Genomic DNA, 23556 nt, shown 5'->3' on the forward strand with positions numbered 1-23556 from the left:
ATTCATGTTTTCTTCAATACCTTCCAGAAATAATTATCATTCACACCTTCAAATCAACATTTCAAAGGCCTCTCAGCAAGAAATAACTAAAGTTTGAAGTCACTGATGAGATTGTAAATAAAACAATGTGAACTCTGATACGACATACAGTTGAACCTCTCGTATCCGGACAAGTCGGGACCGCGGCTCATCCGGATAAGGGATTTGGCCGGATACGGGAGACTCAATGCTTTATACAGTTTGTACATGTACATATACATACACATGTACTGATGTAGCCCATTGTAGTACCACATGTAGTAATGTGTACACTGCAACCTTTTCATTGTTACACTCAGTAACAGACCCCAAAATACAGGTTCATGTTTGAAGAATGAAATCATTTTCTTTTACAAATTCTTGGGATGATTTACCTAAATAATTATTAAGAAATGTATCGAGTAGATCTTGAAAATAAACAGTACGAGTCGATGAAACGACGCTTCAAAATTCGATCATCACGGCTCGGCAAAGTCGACTGTAGGTCGCCATTGTTAGATTGAGTTGGGAATCCCCCTTTCCTTCCGTAATTATTAAAAAATAAAAAAAAAATCACGGCGAGATTGCGTCCGTATAATATAGAGATCCGGATAAAGGGAGGCCGGATAAGAGAGGTTCAACTGTACTAGTGGTGCTTCATGCTGGGGCTGTGACAGTCAGTGGGAACAATTTGACCAGACTTACTTTCGTACAAGGGTCTTCCATATAATTCCCTACTTTGTCTTCTTTGAAGTGTTTGGTAACTCTTATGCAGCAACAACATGACAAAATGGTCAAAATGTATAGGAACTCAATCCTAGATCTGCAGGTATCTTCTATTCATTTTGCTTCTGCTTTCTATGAGCCTGTGTGCACAAATGAAGCTCATCTTAGGTTATCATACACATCAGCAATTTTCATACAAACACACATGAGCGTTATTGTTAAGGTCCCATATAACATATTAAAATTAAATCATTTTTAGTCAAGGCCAGACTCAATTAAAAAAAAAAAAAGGTTCAATACCCTGGACATGATGTCTCAACGTCAAAGAAATGTGAATGAATACCTGAAGATATCTTGTTTGACCACCAATCTCTGAAGAGGATTGTCAGCATATGGTACAAGGGAGATTTGGGAGACCTGGAACAAGAAGAGGTCCTGGTCTAGTCTTGATTCTACACTAGCCGAGGGTCCAGCTGGCACGAAAGTCCTGATCCTCTGGCAGTCCAGATAGAGGAGGGGCAGAGAGGCACTGGTCAACCAGGTGGACACTCGGGATGACCCTGCCGCTTTGATGGACTTGACGGACTTAAGGGACCTGGCCGACCGCTGGGACACACTCCGCCAAGACATGGCATCAGATGCTGCACCCAGTGCTAGGGTCTCCTCCTGTTCTGAAATGGTTTCCATATGGACAGCCGTTCTGCCGCTGGAACCATCCTCCAGCTTTTGTTTGTTTCTCCTCTCCAAGGGAGTTGCAGAGAAGACTACCAGAGCTGTTGTCAGAACTGGGCACCACGCGATCAGGTCAAACGATCGGGACGAGAGAATGACCTCACTCACGTAGCGCTTCTGCTTGGCGTACTCATCGCTGGGGGTCACCCTGTGCCCCTGCTTGTCAAACTTGCCCCCAAACATCTTCTGCGCGATGGACATTCCCAGAGCCCTGGTCCACGTCAGTGACAGAAAGGCGTAGGTCTGCTTGGACTCAGCTGCCTTGCTAGAATGGAGGGAGAATGGGTTGGAAGGCTGGGAGTTGGTGCGGGGACGCTTGAAGGGCGGGGCCAGCTCAACGTTCTGTGCCACAGTATCCGTGCACGAGAGAACCATGCCTTGGAATGGACCAGGATCCCACGCCTCATTTCTGTGGAGAAAGTATCATCTGGTTACAGCACATATAAATACTGTAAATGCTGTCACTTTCACTTAGAGATATTTTCACAAATGAGGACGTCCCAGACATTTTTGCGAGATGCTGTTTTCGCAATTTGACACTGAGACTATTGTAACTGCACTAACATCTATCAGTTCACTCTGCCACTTTGCTGTATGTACTGAGTACATTGAGTGCAAAAAAAGATATTAGTACGTATCCCAGTGTGTGGTGACATTTTCATGTGTTGTTTAATCAAGGTCCAACAGCTAAGAAACATTGTATTATGCATGTTACAAATGTGATTTTTGATTATTGTTATTATCATCATCATCATCACCATCATCATCATCATATCATCATCATCACCATCATCACCATCATCACCATCATCACCATCATCATCACCATCATCATCACCATCATCACCATCATCATCACCATCATCATCATATCATCATCACCATCATCATCATATCATCATCATCATCATCATCATCATCACCATCATCATCATCATCACCATCATCATCATATCATCATCATCATCATCATCATCATCACCATCATCACCATCATCATCATCATCACCATCATCACCATCATCACCATCATCACCATCATCATCATATCATCATCGTCATCATCATCGTCATCATCATCACCATCGTCATCATCATCATCACCATCATCATCATCATCATCATTATTACTATCTGTGACTTCATACCTCTTGATGAAATGAAAGATATTAAGAACTCCAACTTTGCAGGTGACCTTGGAGTAGACGTCTTGGATGTCGATGCTTGTCGCTAGATCCTCCATGTCTGCACACACTTTCACTATCAACAGAAAATCACCAACAATTTGTTCCCTATCAACAACAAATCATGATAACTTTTCAGAGAGCAATATTCAAAGCATTGTTATACTTTCATTTCTGATGTAAGGCTGGAGTTCTTGTATCTATAGTGTGCACTGGTTTTGCTGGAAAAGATGAAGATATAAAAATGTGTAGTAGCTCCCACTGGGGCTAAAGTGGAAATAAATCTACTGTGATAGTGGAAATTTTCACACAAGGACTGCTAATTTTTCAGGATTGGCCAGGTGAGATGAATACGTGTGTTTTAAATTTCACACAGTCATGACAATTGAGCAAGCACCTCAAATAGCTCACAGCTGCCACAGCAGTTAAGGGCTTTGGCAGCACATGCTATGGTAAAGGGTAACTGGACTGCATTATGACAGCAAATTCATTAATACTACAGGACTAGTGAACATAAAGAAAACTACAAGTATCATAACATTTATACCCCAACCTTGAAGTCAATGGTACAAAATGATATCACACACCACTATGACAAGCAAAACATTCATGTGTTTTTATTTCAAAATAGTTTCCAAATGGAATATTAAAGAAAAAAATTGCCAGATTCCAATTTTCGTCAGTCAGAGTTCCTACTATCATTTCTTGCTTTCCCTATGACACCTTACCAAGTTCATCTTGAGCCATTCCGGTCTTCTGTTTCTTCCCGTACAGGACCAGCGAGAGTTTGTGCAGCGTCCACTGTACCCAGACGGACGTCTTGACCCCGCCCCCCTCTCTCTCCCTGCCCGCCGGTCCGTCCCCACCCTGGCGGCTGGAGTGTAGGGTGGCACTCTGGACCGACTCACTCTCCATCTCTATGGTGCTGTCCGGCTGCCCCGAGGAAGCCTGGCTGCTGGCTGCCGGGGGGTGGGGCACGGATTTGGACGGGGAGTGTGGGGTCAGTGCGAAGTCCCCGCCCTGCTTGGGGCTGGAGGGCTGTGAGGGAGGGTGGGATGGGGTTTGCAGCTCCACCAACCAGAAGGCTTGGAGGAGTTTGGTCTGCCTCGATGTGAAGGAGTGGAGGAGAGTGGACAGCAGAGTGACCTGAAGAATTAAAAGTTCACAGGAATGAGAGAAAACAGAACACAATGATTGAACACACCGTCAAACAACAAGAAAATGGAAGATTAAACGAGAACTTACCGTTTGAAGTTTAATATTAATTTTATGAGTAATTGGAGGGTGAGATTACGTCATATATGAGAGATCCCGCTAGTGCGCGCGCCACTCAATATTAGAAGCAAGAATGTGACCACTGATGTAGGAAGATAACGAGAGATTAATTTACCGTTTGAAATTTGGGGGAGGGTGAGGTGGGACGTAATCTCACCCTCCAATTACTCATAAAATTAATATTAAACTTCAAACGGTAAGTTCTCGTTTAATCTTCCATTTTATATCGTAATTTCGTGAGAGATTACGTCATATATGAGATTTCGAAGCCAGTGGTTACATTCTCGAGGCAACCCCCCCAAAAGGGGTAGGCAGCATACCTTAGATAGAGGTTCCATTGCAATTCTCATTCAGGCTGAATGTTGCATAGATATTGTGTCTCCAAGAGTTCACAAGTTCAGGCAGTTCAAGACACGTCTGCTCAAATCTTAGGGCTTCACAGTCTATTTTTTGATAATTGTTTCTACAAAGTTTTTCTCAGCAGGACAGGGCTTGTTGTAGTACTTGCGAAAGGTTCTTTCGTTGGCCCAGCCGGCTTGCGCAAGTATCTTAGATACTGGGAAATTTCCCTTAATGGCTGCGGAGGTAGACGCTGCCCGAGTAGAGTGCGCCTTGTAGATCCCTGTATCAATACCCGCAGCCTCCAAAACCTCCTTAATCCAGCGAGCGATTGTTTGAGAGGATACCCTGTGATACGGTTTCTTGTAGCTAACAAAAAGGTACCGTTCACTAGCTCTGATCCTGCGGGTCCTTCCGATGTATTCCTGCAAGTACCTGACCACACAAAGTCTCCTGTCTGGTGGGTATGCCTGGAGCTTGACAGTGTGTGAGTAATTTCCAGGCTTGCTATGTTTTAGGAGATCATGAAGGTGAAAAGTGACTGCATTCTCTCTTAACACCATATCATCCACGCTTAGGTAGTGTAATGATTGAATCCTTTGTGCTGAGATTAATGCAATAATCACACACAACTTAAGCGTCAATTTTTTCAGGTCCAATACGTGCGCTGGGGACCAAGAACGAAGAAAATTGAAAACAAGGTTAACGTCCCACGTTTCCATGTATCTAGGCTTGGGTGGGCGTAGCTGAAAGACTCCCTTCATAAACCTCTGGATAAAGGGATGATTTCCAACTGTAAACATAGTATCTCGAAGTATCACAAATGAAGATAGAGCACTCCGTGCTAAGTTTATGACACTATATCCTGCCCCTTTTTCAAAGAAAATGTCACTCAGGAATTCCAGGACAGCTTGAACATCTGAATACAAGTAGTTGCTGCATTTCTTGTCACAAAATGCTTTCCATTTGTTTATGTACACTGCATACTGTTTTTTAGTCCCTTTTCTCCAAGAGGAGGCCATTACAGCAATTATCCGTGCATTCAATCCCGCATCTCTGAAGGGGTTGCACAGAACCTGCAAGCAAGAAGATCAATCTGAGTGTGAAGTGGGTGAGGAGTGTTAGAAACTGGCAATGTTAGTAAGGATTCACTCCTATGAATAACAAGTGGTTCCTCATTCATCATCCTGTTTAGGAGAGGAAACCATGGCTGGCTTGGCCATTTTGGGACTACTAGTATCCCAGCTGCATTATCAGATTTGATTTTTTGAATGCACTTAGCAACTAAGCAGAAAGGAGGAAATGCATAAAAGTACCACTTTCCCCAATCGAGAGTAAAGGCATCAACAGCCTTGGCATGTGGGTCGGGCAGCCATGTGACATAGTTCTCTACCTGCTTGTTAAGTCTGGAGGCAAATAGGTCTATTTCTGGTGTCCCAAAACGTGAGGTTATTTCTTGGAAAACTGTGCGGTCAAGCATCCATTCTGTGCGGTCATTGAAATTTCTAGACATGCGGTCTGCCTCCACATTCAGCTTTCCTGGCAAGTGTGCTGCTGTGACCCAAATTTTATGAGTTTCACACCACTGCCAAATCTCTCGGGCTGCCCGATCACAGTCAAGGGATTTAATGCCTCCCATGTTGTTAATGTACGCAACAGCAGTACTGTTATCTAGCCGTAACAAGACATGAATGTTTTGTGAATTAGAACAGAAGGACTTGAGTCCCATGCCAGCAGCCAGGGTCTCCAGATAATTAATCTTATTCTCCCTGGCTTTTTGCAGCTCGTCTTCATTCCATCTACCCCCTGTATGGGTGGTATGATCAGATGCCCCCCAGCCTTTGCCACTGGCATCCGTGCACAATTCGAGCATAGGTTTAGGGTGTCGTAAGGGTGAGAAAGCAGACTGCACATTGTCTATCCACCATTGCAGCTCTCGTTTTGCTTCCAAAGATAGGCTCATTTTTCTGTCAAATGCCCCTTATTAATTTTGAGTGCTTTGATTTTGTCCCTTTCTAAAGCCCTGTAATAGAGCTGTCCATACTGGACTGCGGGAAATGATGCTACCATTTTCCCGATAATTCTAGCCACCTGCCTGATACTGGGGTTTGCTATTTGCATAAGTTCAGTGCACAAGGACTGTATTTCCTCTGATTTGTTATCAGGCAGTCGAATTGTCATGGTCTGAGTATTGAGAATGAAACCAAGAAATTGTATTTCTTGAGTGGGGCATAGTACTGATTTATCTGGGTGTACCAAGAACCCAAGTTGTGCAAGGATGCTAGTGGTTTCCAAAACCGTTTGCAAAGTTTGATTCTCACTTTCTCCAATAATCAGTATATCGTCAAGGTACCCAATTACTACATGCCCTTGCTCTCTCAGTAATGTGAATGCAGGTTTCAGTAGTTTAGTGAACAACCTTGGCGCCGTGCTCAGGCCATTAGGCAGTACTTTGAATTGCCAAAGTTGATTTTTCCAGGAGAACTTTAAGAACTTCCTGTGTGCTGGGTGCACAGGTACTGTATAGTACGCGTCCCGAAGGTCGACTGAAGCTAAGAAGCTATTTTCTGAAATGAGTTCAATAGCAGTATGGATATTTTCCATCTTAAAATGCTGGTACTGGAGATGTTTGTTGAGATCAGACAGGTCTAGGATAACGCGTGTACCCCCATCTTTTTTAGGCCGTGTAAAAACATTAGACACGTATTTTCCAGTTTCCCTCTGGCACTGTTCAATTACTCCCTTGTCACGGAGTTTAGAAATTTCGAGATCAATATCAGCCTCTTCGGCTTTATCACATCGAAAAAGGTAAGGGGGTTTAGTTCTAGATGGTGCACCCATCTCTTTACTGAATTCAAGCCTGTAACCACTTACAGCATTTAGCACATGTGGGTCTGAAGTAATTTTGCGCCACTTTGGGAGGAATTGCTTCAGTCGACCTCCTACCACAGGTTCTACATTATCATGATGACATAGCTTTGCATGATCACTAGAAAGGGATGTTATATTTACCTCGTCAGTTGAACTGGAGGTTATCGTGCTCTCTTCATCCCTGAGCCTTGCTTGCTCCCACAGTGCGGTTGGTGCTGGCTGGGATGTGTGAAGGTGTGGGGAGCTAGCGGCTTCCCTCTCCCCTTGGGGCGCTGGCCTAAAAAAGCATGGCTGGTAGCTCCAGTCCACGGTCCTTTTGCACCTGTAGGCCTAGTCACATCACTTGTGCTTGCACGAGATGTAGTCCAGCCCGCGTCGAGGTACTGTTGGGGCAAATTCGAGCTTCCTGATGTAATCTTGCTCCTGCCCTTGCCATATGCACTCCTGCCATAGTCATATGGGCTGAAACGCTGCTTTTTGTATTGTCTGCTATGCTCACTCCTGAGGACACCCTCAGTTGCTTTTTGTTCATCTCTTATGTCTTTCATTTGCTTTCCCAGGTCGTCACCGAAAAGGAATTTGGAGACCGGTGTAGAGGGCTTGCAGAGATGTTGGAATTGATAACCAATGTCTGGTTTCATGAATTCCTTACATAAGGAATTTAGCTCAAAGTTTGCACTGCACAGAAGTGCTAGTGCATCTTGTTGCTGTTCAGTAATATCCTGTGCTGACACTGTATGTATGTAGGCATTGATGCCTCTCGTGAGATTCTTTTGGAGTCTCTGAAATTTGAGGTCTCGTGTCTTTGAAAAGGCAGGTAGCCCATTCCAGATTCTTTGGTTGACTTTCGGCACATCCACCAGCTCACAGTTGCTGGGAATGGGGTATTTAGTGATCGTTTCATCTACCACTTTGGGCTCAAGCTGGTGGGTCAGAAGGTAGGCTGTAGACTTAGCAATTTCTGGGTCAATGGGGGAACCAACTTCCTCAGCCACAGCAAATTTGGCTGCAATGTTTGGAACTTTTTCCACTACAGGAGGGGGAACTTCGCCTTCTTCAATATCAAATTTGTCATCCTGACAACTATCCCCTTGACCTGGTTGGATAATCACAGAGTGTTCATCCATATCTCGGCCCAGAAATGGTGCCGCATATTCATCATCATAATGGCAGTCAGTATCTGCCGAGTCTGAAGGGGAGTATTCAGAACGAGTCCTGATACTCTTTCCATTGCCACCGCCTTCACGGGCTGGTGTCTGCTTTGCCGACTGTGCCTCCACAAATTGAACAACCACGGCTAATTGGCCTTCAAGCTTGCCGAGTCTATCCTCCAAAGTTGAAACTTTAGAGGCCAGTTTGGCAGGTGGTTTCACTGTTTTGTTTGCACCGGTACTACCACTAGGGTTAGCACTGCTTGTAGTTGCAGTAGTACTATTACTAGTACCTGCCTTGCCGGCTCTAGTAGGCGTTTTACCTTTGGCTGTCGCAGTTTTCTGCTTGCACTCTTGTGCGTGTTGTTCTCCGCGACCCCCGCCGGTGGCTGCCGGGGACGCGACTGCTGTCAGCAGCGGTGGTGCGGCTGCGCCGCCCACGTTTGGAACGTTGGTCGAAGACATAAATTCCGTTGCTGTTCAGCTGAAGAATGATCGTAAAAACCAGAAAAAACCTGGCAAAACCTCCCGTTGAGGTAACTTTAGCTATTATGTCTATCCAACTCGAACGAAACTTGAATTTTCAAGTGCAATTCCGGCGAATTTTCCGATGCACAGAAATTCGCGTGTTAGCAAGATGGCGGCGACTAACGAATTGAGTGGCGCGCGCACTAGCGGGATCTCTCATATATGACGTAATCTCTCACGAAATTACGATATAAAATCTACAGATTAAATGCTATGAATACATACGGGTTTGAAGTTACATTTCAAGTATAAGCTAACATGCATGAAGAGAGGTATATAGGTAAACAGAATTTGGTAGATAGATGGATAGATAGATAGATAGAAAGATATATAGATAGATAGATGATATAGACGGACATATACTTAGATAGATGTATGGATAGAAAGAAACACACATACATTGATAGTGAGCGGGATATCAATATACAATTGTGCAGATTCTAAATGACTTAGTCTGACCTCCAGAAATAAAAATAGATCAATATGCACTCTTAAAAAGAGGTATGATTATGTCAATCATATGAGTAAAAGTGAATACATTATATTGTAATAAAACATATATTTTGGGGCAAGGTGTCAGGAATGGGTGCATATGGTCTAAGATACCTGGCTGCAGGAGCACTTGATGACCACTGATGGCATATCAGTGTGGATGCCCAGTCCGAGGGTGGGTTGGTGGTCAGCTGCACCTGAGGGGGGCTGCTGGCCGACGGTCAGAGCCAGAGTTGTGGAGACAGCCATGGGCTTCAGCATGTAGTGGACATGGTGACCAGGGTGGACGGTGTAGATTGACAGGTTGGCTGCCTTGATGGTCCATGGGAATTTCTCACCTGACAGGACAAGAACAAATTGGGAAGTGAAACTTTCATAACAAAAGGAATGATAAAAACAGTAATTGAGATACGACAATTATTATCATTTTCATTATTATTATTATTATTTTTTATTTCTTTTTTGTAGAATGAAGCATGGCACTGGAATAATAACTTGGTGCCTAGCTTGAAAGCAAGTAAAAAAGAAGAAGAAAGAAAGCATCTGTGAAAAGACAGTCTTGTTTTCTTAAATTTATCCCCATCCCCCCCTCAAATAAAACCATTCTCCCACATGAATATTTGTAAAATATCATCCTGCTTTATGAGACTATGCAAACCATTGCCTATGTTTTTGCATGCCATCAGTTTGAAGAATACAGAAGTATTTTGAAGAACTTTGCACCCATTGATGAATTGCACTATGCATCATTATAATACTTCCCAGATAGCCCCCCCCCCCCCCCAAATAGGGACAGAAATGTAAGTGTAAATCTCATGGTACTGCCTCATTACATGTTCCCCCTCCCCCTCCTCTTCCCCCCATAAAGAACACTGACAACAAACAAACAAACATATGGAATGGCCCACACACTGTTTAACTGCCTCATTTCCCATAGTATGGTGAAATGTTTTACAAATGTCATGATCTCATGTTTGCTTTTATGCTACCTACCTCTCTAGAATCAGAACTGGCATGTGAAACATATTATGACCTCTGAAGTTTACAATGCATCAATGGTAGCCCTCACTCCTATAGGACATGACACAAGGGAATAACTTAAATCTAATCATTATATCTTGTTCCATTAAAGTACTTTGTAACAGGTACCTAGTTCCTGTGGGAGATCCATTCTGGTGAGCGGAATGTCTTTGGCCGGGTCAACCGCTTTGTGACCAGAGCTGTGGACAGACAGGCAAGGCACACAGACCACTAAAATGGACTGGTCATTTGACCTTTGACCTGGATTGGCCAAATCGATGATGCATTGTGGGATGGTAGTGGTAGGTGACTGAATGTTGTCCATGTGCTCTGTGGGGCAGGCAATGATACAAGGCTCGACATCAACCTAGATGAAAAAAGAATAGAAACAACAAACTGAAATGAAGGCAACATTTTGTTTGTCTTTTTTTTTTCCTGAGTTTTACAAAATGAATGGGGGAGGTCAAAAATAAATTGAGTAATAATCATTCCTTACATGTCCTGAATGCTTCATTTCTCAAAAGCAATGCATCACACACTCTCCAACCAAAACATGATTCGCTCTCCTGAATGTTCAGTTATTCTAGCTCAGCCCAGGTATTCTCAGAGCATAACAAAGAACTAGCATTTGAAAAGTGCTTGTTTGTATTTGTATACATGTGTGCCTGTGTGTTTGCTGTTGAAGGAACTAACAACCCACAGCGCATTTCATACAGACATGCATCTTCTATCAAAGTCTGTGATGTCTATTGATCTTGGTTCAGCTTCAGTAAGAGCTGAGGTTTGTAGCTAATTTTCAAATGGGACATAATTAAATATTCACCAGTGTTGCATATATACCAAGTCACAAATGAAGATGTCACATTTAAGTCAATCCCGTGCTGAGACAAAGAAGAGTTGTCAGCCTACATATGTAATATTGAAATAAATTAACACTTTTCAAACTCTTCAGCATTATGAACAACCCAACTGTTGTAAAAAGAACTGCAAAGTGGATTAAAAAAAAAATATATATATGTCATCAATGTATTTGTGATGTATATTGTTCATGTTATCAGAATACATTAAAGATTAAGTTGCCTTTAAAATTAGTCTCAATCCCACACATAATGACAAACTATCATAAAATAGAGCTGAGAGGTTTCTACTATACCTGAAACACAAGATCTCTGAGTCTGACTATAAGGTCAATGACTGGGAAAGCTTGGCTGCTAGCTTCAGTTGCCTCGGCTTCAGTGTCCTCATTTAGTGGAGTTGCTGTCACAGACTTTTGCCTGCTGAACCTAGAACCACTCTTTGGTGCCTTAGGTATCCCTGAGCCTAAATGATAACAAATGACCAAATTAAATGCACCAGAACAATGCAGAAAAAACTTTGTGAAAATGATAACAATGATACTGAGTTTCGGGCTTTCATTCTTCCAAAATAAAGTCATTGCCATAAGCCTGTGTTTGCCCTGTTTGGGTAGTCCCAATAAAAATATCAAGGAAAAACTCCTCCATGAACCCTTTCTGTACCAGAGAGTGAATGTGACAAAGTTGGGTCTATCAGGTTTTTACTAAATCTATCTCTATTAACCAGAAGTATCAAAACACATTGTGTCTTGATGTTTACTCGGTATCATATCTTCATATATCATCTTTCTGTGGTTATACAATCATACATCTACATTCAGTACAACATCTCCACCTGATTTCAGTGTACTGAAATAATGTAAAATTATTCTACAGAAATTTAAGGACTGAAAATCGATAAATCGATAATTGACAAATTAACTGCACTTCTTGGATTCAGCTTGAGAAATCAGTTTCTTATAAACTTGCCTTGAGATGAAGACCGCTTGTATGGCACCTTGATTCCTGTTGTTTCGTTCCTGTGTGTGCTATGGGTGGCATTCTTTGGAGGACTGGTCAACACCTTCCTGGCTGGCTGGTACAGCAGCCATGCGTAGAGGGCTGGGTCGAGGCACAACGCTGTCCCTTCCAGCTTCACTAACACACATCCAAGAGAACCTGGATGGGAATTGTTACAGATTGGAAGAGGGGGGGAAGAGAAAAAATCATTTTCTTGGAACTAGTCACTTGAAACAGCATGTATAAACATGTGACTCATACATTATGTGACGAGAGAATAAGAGCGACTTTCATTGGAAATAGATGCATCTCATGGTAGGAACAATCTACCCAGTTTTCATCATAGACATTGAATGAAACAAATTCCCCTGAAACATTTTTACAGCTAAGGCAAATGGCAGGACAATTAGCTTAAATACACAAATGACTTCATTTAGGTGTATACATATTTTGTATCATGGTGTACATATACTCCTATGGGACAATGATAATATCTATCAAGATGGCTACTACATCAAAACTGTCTACAATGACCATATGTGTATAATGACATCTAATGTTTCCCTTGAGCAGTCACTGTAGATAGAATATATTCTTTTCATAATGGCTACTCATCAAACCAGCCCGTCAGGACCACATCCAACGTTATCCCCCAAGTGGTCATTGTAGACGTGTCTGACTACATAAAGTTCAATGTTTTGATCAATTACACACAAACAAACCCCACTTACAGCACACATACACACAGACACACAAGCATTAACACCTCACAATGACATTCATCGCCCCGTCACACACCAACCAATTATCAGAACATTTTCTTGAGTGCACGCTCTGATCACCGTACAGATACTATAAACACCATATATTTCATGATTTTTTTATTTACGTGAATTTAACCAGTCGGGAGCTATTTGCAAATTGAACAACATTTGAAAATATGAACTCTGATCTTGATATGAATGCCATGTGCATGCAAACATTTCTCTGTTCATTACTTTACTTCCCAATCGCAAGTTTTACCACTAGCAAACTGTCAGGAATTCATGATACTGTAAAATGAGGAATGTTCACGTGCATTTTAATTTCGCGAATTTTGCGAGAGCCAAGATTCGCGAAATCAAAATGCATGTGAAAGTTCTTGTCTACATTGTCTACATTGACTATATTGACTACATTGACTATATTGACTATGGTGGCTGACTGTCAGGAAGCAACAGGAAGGATCTCTACTTTATGGACTAATTTCATCTTGATTGGAAGACTGTCAGTACCATGATTTGATGACACTACATCTGTTGGTGCCTGGAGAACCCACTGTGGTGTTTTTATAGAATATATTTTATCCTGCAACTGCTAATTTCTTGCCAAGACCTGCTCGCTGATATCGCCAGTTTCACTCAGCAATCTTGTGTAGTCCCACATACTGAAGTTCAAGCTGCAATAGTCTCCGTCTTGCCAAGGTACACTACCTTATACTACCGACTACTGCATACAATACTCAAGTCATTCCACCAAATTCCCGAGCGAACAATCCAGCTGTGCAGGACATTATTGTTCTCTGAATAGCTCAACCCTGAACAGCATGTCAACTACCAGATCAACAAAGAACCTTATTAAAGATGCGCTGAAGGATGAAGACGTGTTGACAGCTATCAAGGAGGCAGTTGCACAGGTGATGGAAACCAAATTCCAGCACCTCTTTGAAAGAGTGGAGAAACAAGATGGGCTGATCCTTGATCTTGAGCAAAAGGTCAAAGCTGTTCAGCAGGAAACTGCCAAGCTGAAATCTGATGCAGAGAAAGACCAACAGCTGATCAGGAATCTCCAATCCCAGCTCAACAAACAGGAGCAATATTCCCGTAGAAACTGTGTGAGATTCTTTGGAGTCCCCGAAACCAGCGATGAGAGCACAGACACCGTTGTATGCCGCATTGCCAAGCAACAACTCGACGTCGACCTGAAACCTGAAGATATTGACCGCAGTCACCGTATCTATCGCGATCGAGACGCCCAACCAACACGCCATGGAACAGCTAGACCAAGGGCAATCATCGTGAAGCTGACATCATACAAGCATCGTCAACAGCTGCTGAGGAATCGCAGAAAACTTAAGGGTACCGGTGTGAGCATCTGTGAGGACCTCACAGACATCAACAGGAAGCTCCTTCAAGATGCCTTTCTTGCCAGCCAAAAAAGAGACAGCCACATTCTCGCTGCGTGGTCAGTAGACGGAAGAATCCTGGTCTCTGTCAAAACATCTGGAGGAAAGACGATGCGAAGGCAAATCCACAACAAGAGCGATCTGGATAGAATGTAACTCAGCTGAGCTTTTACAGGTAGAATTCTTTTAATTGTAAATTTACATATGATTATATACTGTCACCACACCGGATTTTATAGTATTACAGCTGCAATATGATATGTACTATTTCTCCAGGCATCATCTTTTGTATTACCCTTTGTTTAAACCCTGTGCTTTTTTATATTTTTTAGCTTCTTTCATTTTAACATATTAGATTTGTTATTGTTCTAATGTCTTTTAAGTCTGTACATGAATGTGTTATTTGTCATCGGCAAATTGATTTTAATCTGGATAATAGCAATGTGCAATGCCCAAACTGTTATGGTAACTTCAACCAGCATATTCAAAGTGGATATTTTGAACATGATTGTAGTTATTATCTTCCAATGGACTTTGATAATCTTGTGGATGATTTAGATACGACTAATTATTTATCGATATGTCATTTTAATTGTAGAAGTATAAAGAAGAATTTTAATTATATGGACACTTTTTTACAAACTTTCAGACATAGGTTTTCACTCATTGCCGTATCAGAAACTTGGCTTAAGCCACAAGAATACTCATCTTGCCTACTACCAAATTATGTATTTATAGATAATAGACGTAATGATAAACGTGGTGGAGGAGTGGGTTTTTACATATGTAGTGAATTAAAATTTAAACGAAGACAAGATTTGGAATTATTTGATGAAAACATTGAAACAGTTTGTCTTGAAATATGCTGTCATAATGAAAATATTATTGTAATGGTTGTATATAGGCCACCTGCTGCATCTATTTCCCAGTTTCTGAATGCCCTAGAATTGCCTTTTCATAAGATTATGAGGGAAAAGAAAAACTGCTGTGTGGCTGGTGATTTCAACATTAATTTACTTTCATCTATGTCGTTTTCTGATTCCTTTATTGATATGTTTTCGTCATATTCATTTTCTCCGGTAATCTCAAAACCCACTAGAATAACAACACAGTCATCTTCACTCCTCGATAATATTTTTATTAATAAGTTAGAGAATATTGTTGTCTCAGGGATATTCACATGTGATATAAGTGACCATTTACCGATATTTGCTGTTATAAGATGCAGTCGTAAGAGTAATACAGATCACAACAGATTTCAACGTGTCTTTGATGACTCCTCCATACAGTATTTTTGTAATATGCTTCGAACTTGTAACTGGGAACACGTTGTAAACAGAAATGGTGTGGATGAACAATTTGAAGCCTTTCTTGCCAAGTATCTCTTGTTTTATAATGAGTGTTTTCCATTGCAGAAGTGTGTACACAGATTGAAAAAGAAGGATAAACCATGGTTTAATAGTACACTACGGAAAATGTGTAAAAAGAAGTATTTATTGTATCGTAAGTATCTTAAGAATCGTAGTGTTAATAATGAACAGAAATTCAAACAATATCGGAATATGGTAAATAAGGAAATACGTAAGAAAAAACGTGAATATTATCATTGGAAATTTAACAATGTGCGTGGGAACTTAAAGAAAACATGGTCTATCATAAATGATGTCATGAATAAACAAAGACAGAGTAACTGTATAGATTCATTACAAATCAATGGTCATCTTATTGATGATAAAGAGTCTGTCGCACAACATTTTAATGAATATTTTTGCACTATAGGTAGCAATATTAGTTCTGACGTATATGATTCATCTGAATCTTTTCATACTTACCTGCACAAACCTGCACAAAGCCAATCCATGTTTTTTAAACCTATCACAACTGCTGAAATATTGACCATTGTAAGTAATCTGAATATAAACAAAAGTCCTGGTGACGATGATATCCATGTCAATGTATTTAAGAAATCTATTTGTTTTGTAATGGAACCTTTATGTGCAATATTCAATTCATCTTTGGAAAATGGTATATTCCCTCGGAAGCTTAAAGTTGCAAAGGTAATTCCAGTTTTTAAAAAGGGGGATAAGCACCAATTACAAAACTATAGACCTATATCGCTGTTGTCAATTTTCACCAAATTGTTTGAAAAATTAGTCTATGCTAGATTGATATCCTTCATTGATAACAATAATATTTTATATCATCAGCAGTTTGGATTTCGACATGGTTATTCCACCTATATGGCATTACTCAAATCAATGGAAATAATATCAAATGCATTTGAAAATCATGAGTTTGTGGTTGGAATGTTTTTAGATTTAACAAAGGCATTTGATTGTATAGATCATAGTATACTTATTACTAAATTGGAATATTATGGAATAAGAGGGAGTGCTCTGAATTGGTTTAAGAGTTATTTATCAGATCGTTCACAATATACAATTGTAAATGATATAAAATCAGATTTGTGTTATGTAAAAACAGGCGTCCCACAAGGCTCTGTACTGGGTCCCCTCCTTTTTTTGTTATTTGTCAATGATCTGCAATTTGTAAGTCCTACTTTGTTTTCTATATTATTTGCAGATGACACAAACTTATTTTTCTCTGGTCGGGATGTTCATGAAGTCAATCATATGGTTAACACAGAAATGAAGAAAGTATATTCTTGGTTTGTTGCAAATCGCCTGGTGTTAAACATAGAAAAATCATGGTATATGATTTTTAAAACAAAGAATAAGGTAATAGATGAAAATGTTTTACAAGTACATATAGGTAATGTTAAAATTAAACAAGTGAATAATATTAAATTTCTTGGTGTGATAATTGATGATGGTTTAACATGGAAAGACCATATAAATGATATTTGTATGAAAATAAGCAGAATTGTAGGTGTTATGAGTTATTTGAAATATGCACTTCCTTCAAAGATTCTTTTAACCATATATCACACAATGATTTCCCCCCACTTAACTTATTGTGCAATAGTATGGGGTCACACTTCATTGTACTTATTAAACCGTGTGTTATTATTACAAAAGCGTGCAATAAGAATAGTCTGTGACGTAAGCCCTTTTGAGCACACTGCAACATTATTCAAGAAAATGAAAGTTTTAAAAATTGATCAAATAGTGCAATTACAAGTGGCCATATTTATGTTTTCATATTTTAGAGGCGTTTTACCTGTAACCTTCCATAACTTATTTGTTCAAAATAGTGCAGTCCATAGTTATAACACAAGATGTGCTAATAACATATGTTTACCTTTTTTGCAATATAAATTTTCAAAGACTACAATTAGATATATTGGAGCTAAGTCCTGGAATGAGTTACCTGCTATTATCAAAGAATGTCCTACATTATCATCTTTTAAACGTAGATATAGAATGTTTTTAATCCAAAGTGCAGCTGAATAATTATTGGGATATTTGCCTTCTTGCTTTGTTTTGTTTTGTCTCTTTTGTGTATTTTGTCCTTTTTGCAATTTTGTGTATAATTTCTAATGGTATAGATTCATTCTAAAAATGTATATCTTTGATTGCAATTTGTAGCCTCATTTGTAAGGGAATCGGCCTTGATAAGTCCTATATGGTCTTTTCTGATTCCCACGCATGCTAATTATAGCTGTTTGCATCATTCCTTTTGTTTTTTATGTAAACCTAATATGCAATATATGTTATGTCCATGTACATGTACTTGTGTTTTTTTGTATACTTTTTAGCATGTGGAATAAAATTGAATTGAATTGAATTATATGCATTGAAGGTTAGAGACAACTTGTGAAAATTTCATGTCACGAAAACATCTAGTTTTACAGTATGTGAAAATAAGACTCAATAAATATATGGTGTATAAACTAGGCTATGTGCATGTACAATGTTCTAGCACTGGTCGAAGAGATCTGTTGAATGTCTTCAAGCACCCACCTGCTTTGCTGTCTTTTTGTGGGAGCTGAACTGTAAATGTTAAAAGACTTGTATCGCTGCTCCTGGAGCTCATACCACTGGTGTTGGTTGGCGGGTGTGTCATACTGGTTGTCAGGTGTAGCTTGTCTGTCTGCAGTGGTCCCTGGAATACTGGAGTTGGTACAGCATCACCTGGTGCACACAACACACGCAGTGAAATCAACAAAGATACCTCATGTCAAGAATGCATAAAAAACCCGTACATCACAATTTGAGTGATACTCATGCAATGAAATGTTCTCCTCTCACACTTTCTACTTTTCTCAAAAGTGCAAAAAGAAAACTAGTCATGGCAAAATTAGGAACAGATCATATGAAATTTTTTTTTTTTAATCAATATCTATTTCTTGCATACAGTTTTCATGCAAGATGCACATGTTCTAAAAGTATCAGATTTCATAGGCTACTCACCAGGAGTTCTCAGTGAAAGTTGAAACTGGCCAATGCTACCTGTCACAGCTTTGACATCATCATTAGTGGCATATCTCATCTCCAGACTGGACAAGGAGACTAAGACACCAGCTTGTCCTTGACAAACAGAAAAACAGAAGGAACTGAGGAACAGAAGGTCCTAGAGCCAGGGATCAAGAGAATAATCATCCTTGATGACTACACAATGAAATATTCTCCAAAGTTTTGCATCATTTGCTTCCCTTCCTTTCATGAAAAAGGTGAACCATCTTTCTTTTTTAATATTTGGCATCAAGAATTTCATTCGTATTCCCTACTATAGCAGAAAGAACATTAGAAATTTTGAAATCTCTGGCGTCATAAATTATGCTGAAATAAGATGTCCATGCCAATAAATGAACATAAAAATCCTAGGGAATGAAGTGAGGAAGGAGTGGACATTCAACACCCATTCCTCTGCAAGCCTGTTTTCATCTCTCATACCTGGGTTTGAATATACATCCTCCATCAAGCTAGTCTCCTGCAGCCAGGTGTTTGTGCAATTTCTACCCATCCAGCTTCTCTGTATAGCCAACAGAAGCAGCAGTTGAGCCTTGGTCAAGTCTAGCCGCACAGCAGGAACTTCAAGCATCATTTCTGACTTCACTAAACTTGGATCAGTCCTGTGAATATTCAGTCAAGTTAAGAACATGTCTGTGCAACATTACTTACGGAAATTTCAAACTTTGCACCACAGAGGTACACAGCTATTGCATAAACATAGCTAAAGGCTTCATTGATAAGTATATATACAGGTAGGACCAGAGGTTTGTTTGAGTCACAGATGGACGATGAACAAACAAACAATATGAACATAACTGGTCATGGACATCTATTTGAGAATTAATACACCTTAGGTTTGTTCTGAATGGTCGAATAGATCTTTTATGTATGTTAATGGCTAAAAGTAGGATACTACAATTGACACAAACTCAAACAAAACAGATGAAGGTTGTGTTCTTCAAAAAGTACAGTAAGACATGGATAAAGGCATGCCAGATGATTCCCTATTTCGCTTTTGTTGTAGGAATAAAAAATTATGTCAGTACTATGAATGCAAAACTTTAACTTGTGGTGTAGAGATTTTTGTTGTTAAAATATAATGTGTATGCATTTCATTTTATGTATGCTTACATTGTACTGTGAAAGAGATGCCAAGTTTTTCCAAAACTCTCTTGATTTAATTTTACTTGATTTGATTTATTACTGTATACACTGTTATTTTCGCGTACAGATATTTTCGCGAGTGAGAGGGGTCAGGGACATTTTCGTGAGATGTTGTTTTCGCGAAGTGACACAGAGGCCCTAACAAGCGCACTACTACCTTGTTGTTAAATTCACCGTCCAACTGTGATTTTCGAAATTCACGAAAATTAAACCCTCGCAAAAATAACAGCTTATACAGCACCTGTATAGCATTGCTTTAAAATTATATCAATTTTTAGCAATTTCATTAAGGTTTTCTGAAAATTTTCGGTCATCCATTCCTTTTTCCTGAAAACAATCATTTAGTATTGATGCCCTGAATAGCATGCACCTTCTCTCTCATAACACTAAACAAGGGTAGGGCACAGTGTGTGTTATTTCTCACACTTCTGGGCAGTAGATGCAACTTTTGTAAAACCCAAAGCATGTTTTTTACACCTAATTAAAAACCCTAATGATGAACACACAGAAGGTTTCATTTTCATTAACCCTCTAGGTGCCACATTATTTCCTGTCCATACGAATGCATGTATGTGAAATTTGTAGACATTTCACTCATTAGCATAGAAAGGGTTAATCACGGTTGGTGTTGGTGAACTTTAAACTTGGAGAAAAGACTACTAACCAGTACATCTGCATACACAGAGACTTGGAGAGACCGGCGAAGCTGAAGGGCTGGAGCAGGGGATGGTAGGGAGGTGCAGGGCCAGTGGGGGTAGGGTCTGTGGTCAGACCAACCTGTAGACCAAACACCTAGGAGGGAAAAAAGGAAGACTTTGTGTCAAATAAAGCATGAGCCAGCCAAATTTTGCATAATTATGCCACAATCACAACACTGCTATTGTAGTGCTCATTCAATGTCTTCTATGAATGGCTTACTTTCTGATAATAGAGTATTACATACAATGTCTTTCCGCAATGAATTTCCTTTGATAACAGGTTTTAATTACCCCTGTGTTTGAGGATGTCCATTTAGTTGGCATGTATACGTAGTACGTCTTTTGACTCAAATTGCAACAATAACTAAGACACAGCCTACACACACAAAATTAATGGCATCTTGACTCTACTACTGAGTACTCTCCACATACCACTTGTGGATATAGTTCCATTTTTCTCTCTCCTGAAAACATTACCACGACCTTCATGAACTGGAAGAGTCAATAATAATAAAATGCAATCTAAAAAATGTCACTGTTAGCCTTTACTGAATTCCAAAACTAATCAACTTAAGCAATCATAATAGTGGGTAATTAAGGTTTAATGTGATCTTTTTTTTTTCAAGTATAATCTGTTGATTCAGCATATCTCACTATGCATTACTATGTATACCATAATGATAATATCCTGTCATTTGAAAATAAAACATGCATATTCTATATGCATTTTCTACTATTCTACATATTCTATATGCATTTTCTACTATTCTACATATTCTATATGCATTTTCTACTATTTTTAAGGTGGTTCAAAGGCCACTTTGATATTCTAATCAATGACTGCTTTCAAATTGAAATAGGGAGTGAATTTTGCTGAAAAACAGATAATCTTGACAATGCATCTCCAGAGATTTTGAAAAAAAAAAAACAGAATTAGACCCTGCATATTTTCAAACTCCTGCAGAGCACGCAATTTTGGATAACGGTACAATTTTACAGTTTACAGTATTTCATTAATTCAATGATTCAAAATATTTCTGCATAGAATACCTTCAGACTGGTGTGAGAGTAGCAGTAGTGCATAAGGGCACTGCTGGGATGTAGGACCTTGCTTGCTGCTTTCACCAGAACTCTGGCATACATTGGCACGGTCACTTGAAAATCTGACCTCTGGCATGTGACTTTCACAACAGGGGTGTCAGTAGGTGGGACTACAGGAAATCTCTCCTACAGAATCAGATGGAACAACAGGGTACATGGAATAAAGTAATTTGTGATATGAAATCACACATGCACGTTTAACTGGCAAAACAGGTAATTATGACATAGATCTGCATTATACAGACAAGTAATGAATTAGAGAAAAGATAAAAACAGTTCATTGACAAGAACAAGCACAGATCTCAGCTCTCAAAATCCTTGACACTGATTAAGGTTTACACACATACACGGCTTTCAAAACTGTTATGTGCTTGGTCTTCTTCAGTCATGCAGCCAGGTCTTTCAATCAAATTGATGAAATTAATGATAAAGAAACTAAATGAATGTTGCATCCTGCAAACCCACTAAGCACTCCTTGAAAAATCTTAATGTCTTTACAATTCTTTGTGCTGTCAAAAGAGGTAGGTTATGGTGAAAAAAAAAAAATTAGATTAGCCATTCAAACTGTTAAAAAAAAAGGACAAAATGTCACAGAACGAGAAATGACTCAAACTGTTTAAAAAAAATGTTATAGAACGAGAAATGCAAATTGGGTAATTTAGTTGCATACCTCAGAAGTCCCGGTGGGGTCATACGGACCATGCTCGGCGATGTGTACTCTGACCTCTAACCCTAATACTGCTAAGTGGGTGTGTCTCAGTGGAACAAACTCCTCCAATCCAGAGACTTGCTCCTGGGTTGGGACAGGCCGTGTCTCATCAATTATTTCTGTGGTAGTAAGAAAATCACGATATCAACTAGTAGATCTGTTAAATCACCAATTTTCAGGGTCAGATGATAACAACAGCAAAATGCACACACACACACACACACACACACACACACACACAAATAGCAACAACCAGAAATGTCACAATGGCGACTGGTATGCCTCCGCCATAATGCATGGTTCTCTTACTAGGTTTATAGTACAATGTCTTGACAATGTGTGATGACAGTTTAACATAATTGGCAAAAAATTAAAATGACAGATTTGTCACAAATGTGCTGAATGTTCACTTTCCTTGAACAAGGTTTATTTGGATGAATGGCTAATTCGTCAAAGAGCGCAGGTCTTTGGGGATTTGAGGATTTTTACTTGACTTTTGACCCTTTTACAAATTTATGCATTGAGTAATTTTCAAAGTATGGAGAAATACTGTAATTTCAGTATTAAATGGCAAAATATTAGCACCTAAACCTGGTCTTTGACCCTTGACCTGTGACCTTATGACCCTAAAGTTCCCAAGAGAATCACTGTCATGGAGAACATGCATATATATGTACCAAGTTTCATGATGATACCTTGAATCACTTTCAAGATATGGAGGAAGAAGTGAAAGCTAGCGCTTTCACTTGACCTTTGACCTCTTGGCAAGAAACTTCCCACAGAATCTCTATTGGGTAATATTAATACATGTATATATCAAGTTTCAAGAAAAATCCTGCAGGCATTGCATAAATATGAGGGAAATAATGACATTTAGAGGAGTTGACCCCTGATCTTTGACCCATGACCCCCAAATTCCCTAAATAATCACTGCCAGTCAGTGCATGCATATATACTAAGTTCCATGAAGATATCTTGAACCATTTCCAAGATATGGAGAAAAACCTGAAATTTCAGCATTTTGACTTGACCCTTAATCTTTGACCTTTGACCTCATAACCCGAAGCTCTCTCTGGAGAATCTTTCCTTTGTAGCACATGTATAAACTAAGTTTCA

At 39.7% G+C, this 23556-nt stretch overlaps 1 protein-coding gene across 1 annotated transcript in view; it reads right to left on the bottom strand.

Moving 5' to 3' along the window:
• Positions 1-23556, bottom strand: part of LOC139714907 (intermembrane lipid transfer protein VPS13B-like) — a 66914-nt gene that overhangs the window by 35673 nt on the left and 7685 nt on the right. The window contains exons 7-19 of the mRNA XM_071626555.1: positions 22402-22559; positions 21681-21857; positions 20597-20724; positions 19210-19388; positions 18727-18843; positions 18277-18447; positions 12160-12348; positions 11490-11656; positions 10466-10703; positions 9431-9654; positions 3389-3806; positions 2625-2736; positions 1088-1885 (exon numbers count right to left, since the gene is read on the bottom strand). Of these exons, the coding sequence (XP_071482656.1) occupies positions 1088-1885; positions 2625-2736; positions 3389-3806; positions 9431-9654; positions 10466-10703; positions 11490-11656; positions 12160-12348; positions 18277-18447; positions 18727-18843; positions 19210-19388; positions 20597-20724; positions 21681-21857; positions 22402-22559 (3076 nt within the window). The remainder of the gene's footprint in view (positions 1-1087; positions 1886-2624; positions 2737-3388; positions 3807-9430; positions 9655-10465; positions 10704-11489; positions 11657-12159; positions 12349-18276; positions 18448-18726; positions 18844-19209; positions 19389-20596; positions 20725-21680; positions 21858-22401; positions 22560-23556) is intronic.

Source organism: Diadema antillarum, unplaced genomic scaffold (assembly GCF_040938485.1).
Source record: "Diadema antillarum isolate AM-2024a unplaced genomic scaffold, OU_Dant_1.0 scf00000045, whole genome shotgun sequence".
Lineage (NCBI taxonomy): Eukaryota > Metazoa > Echinodermata > Echinoidea > Diadematoida > Diadematidae > Diadema > Diadema antillarum.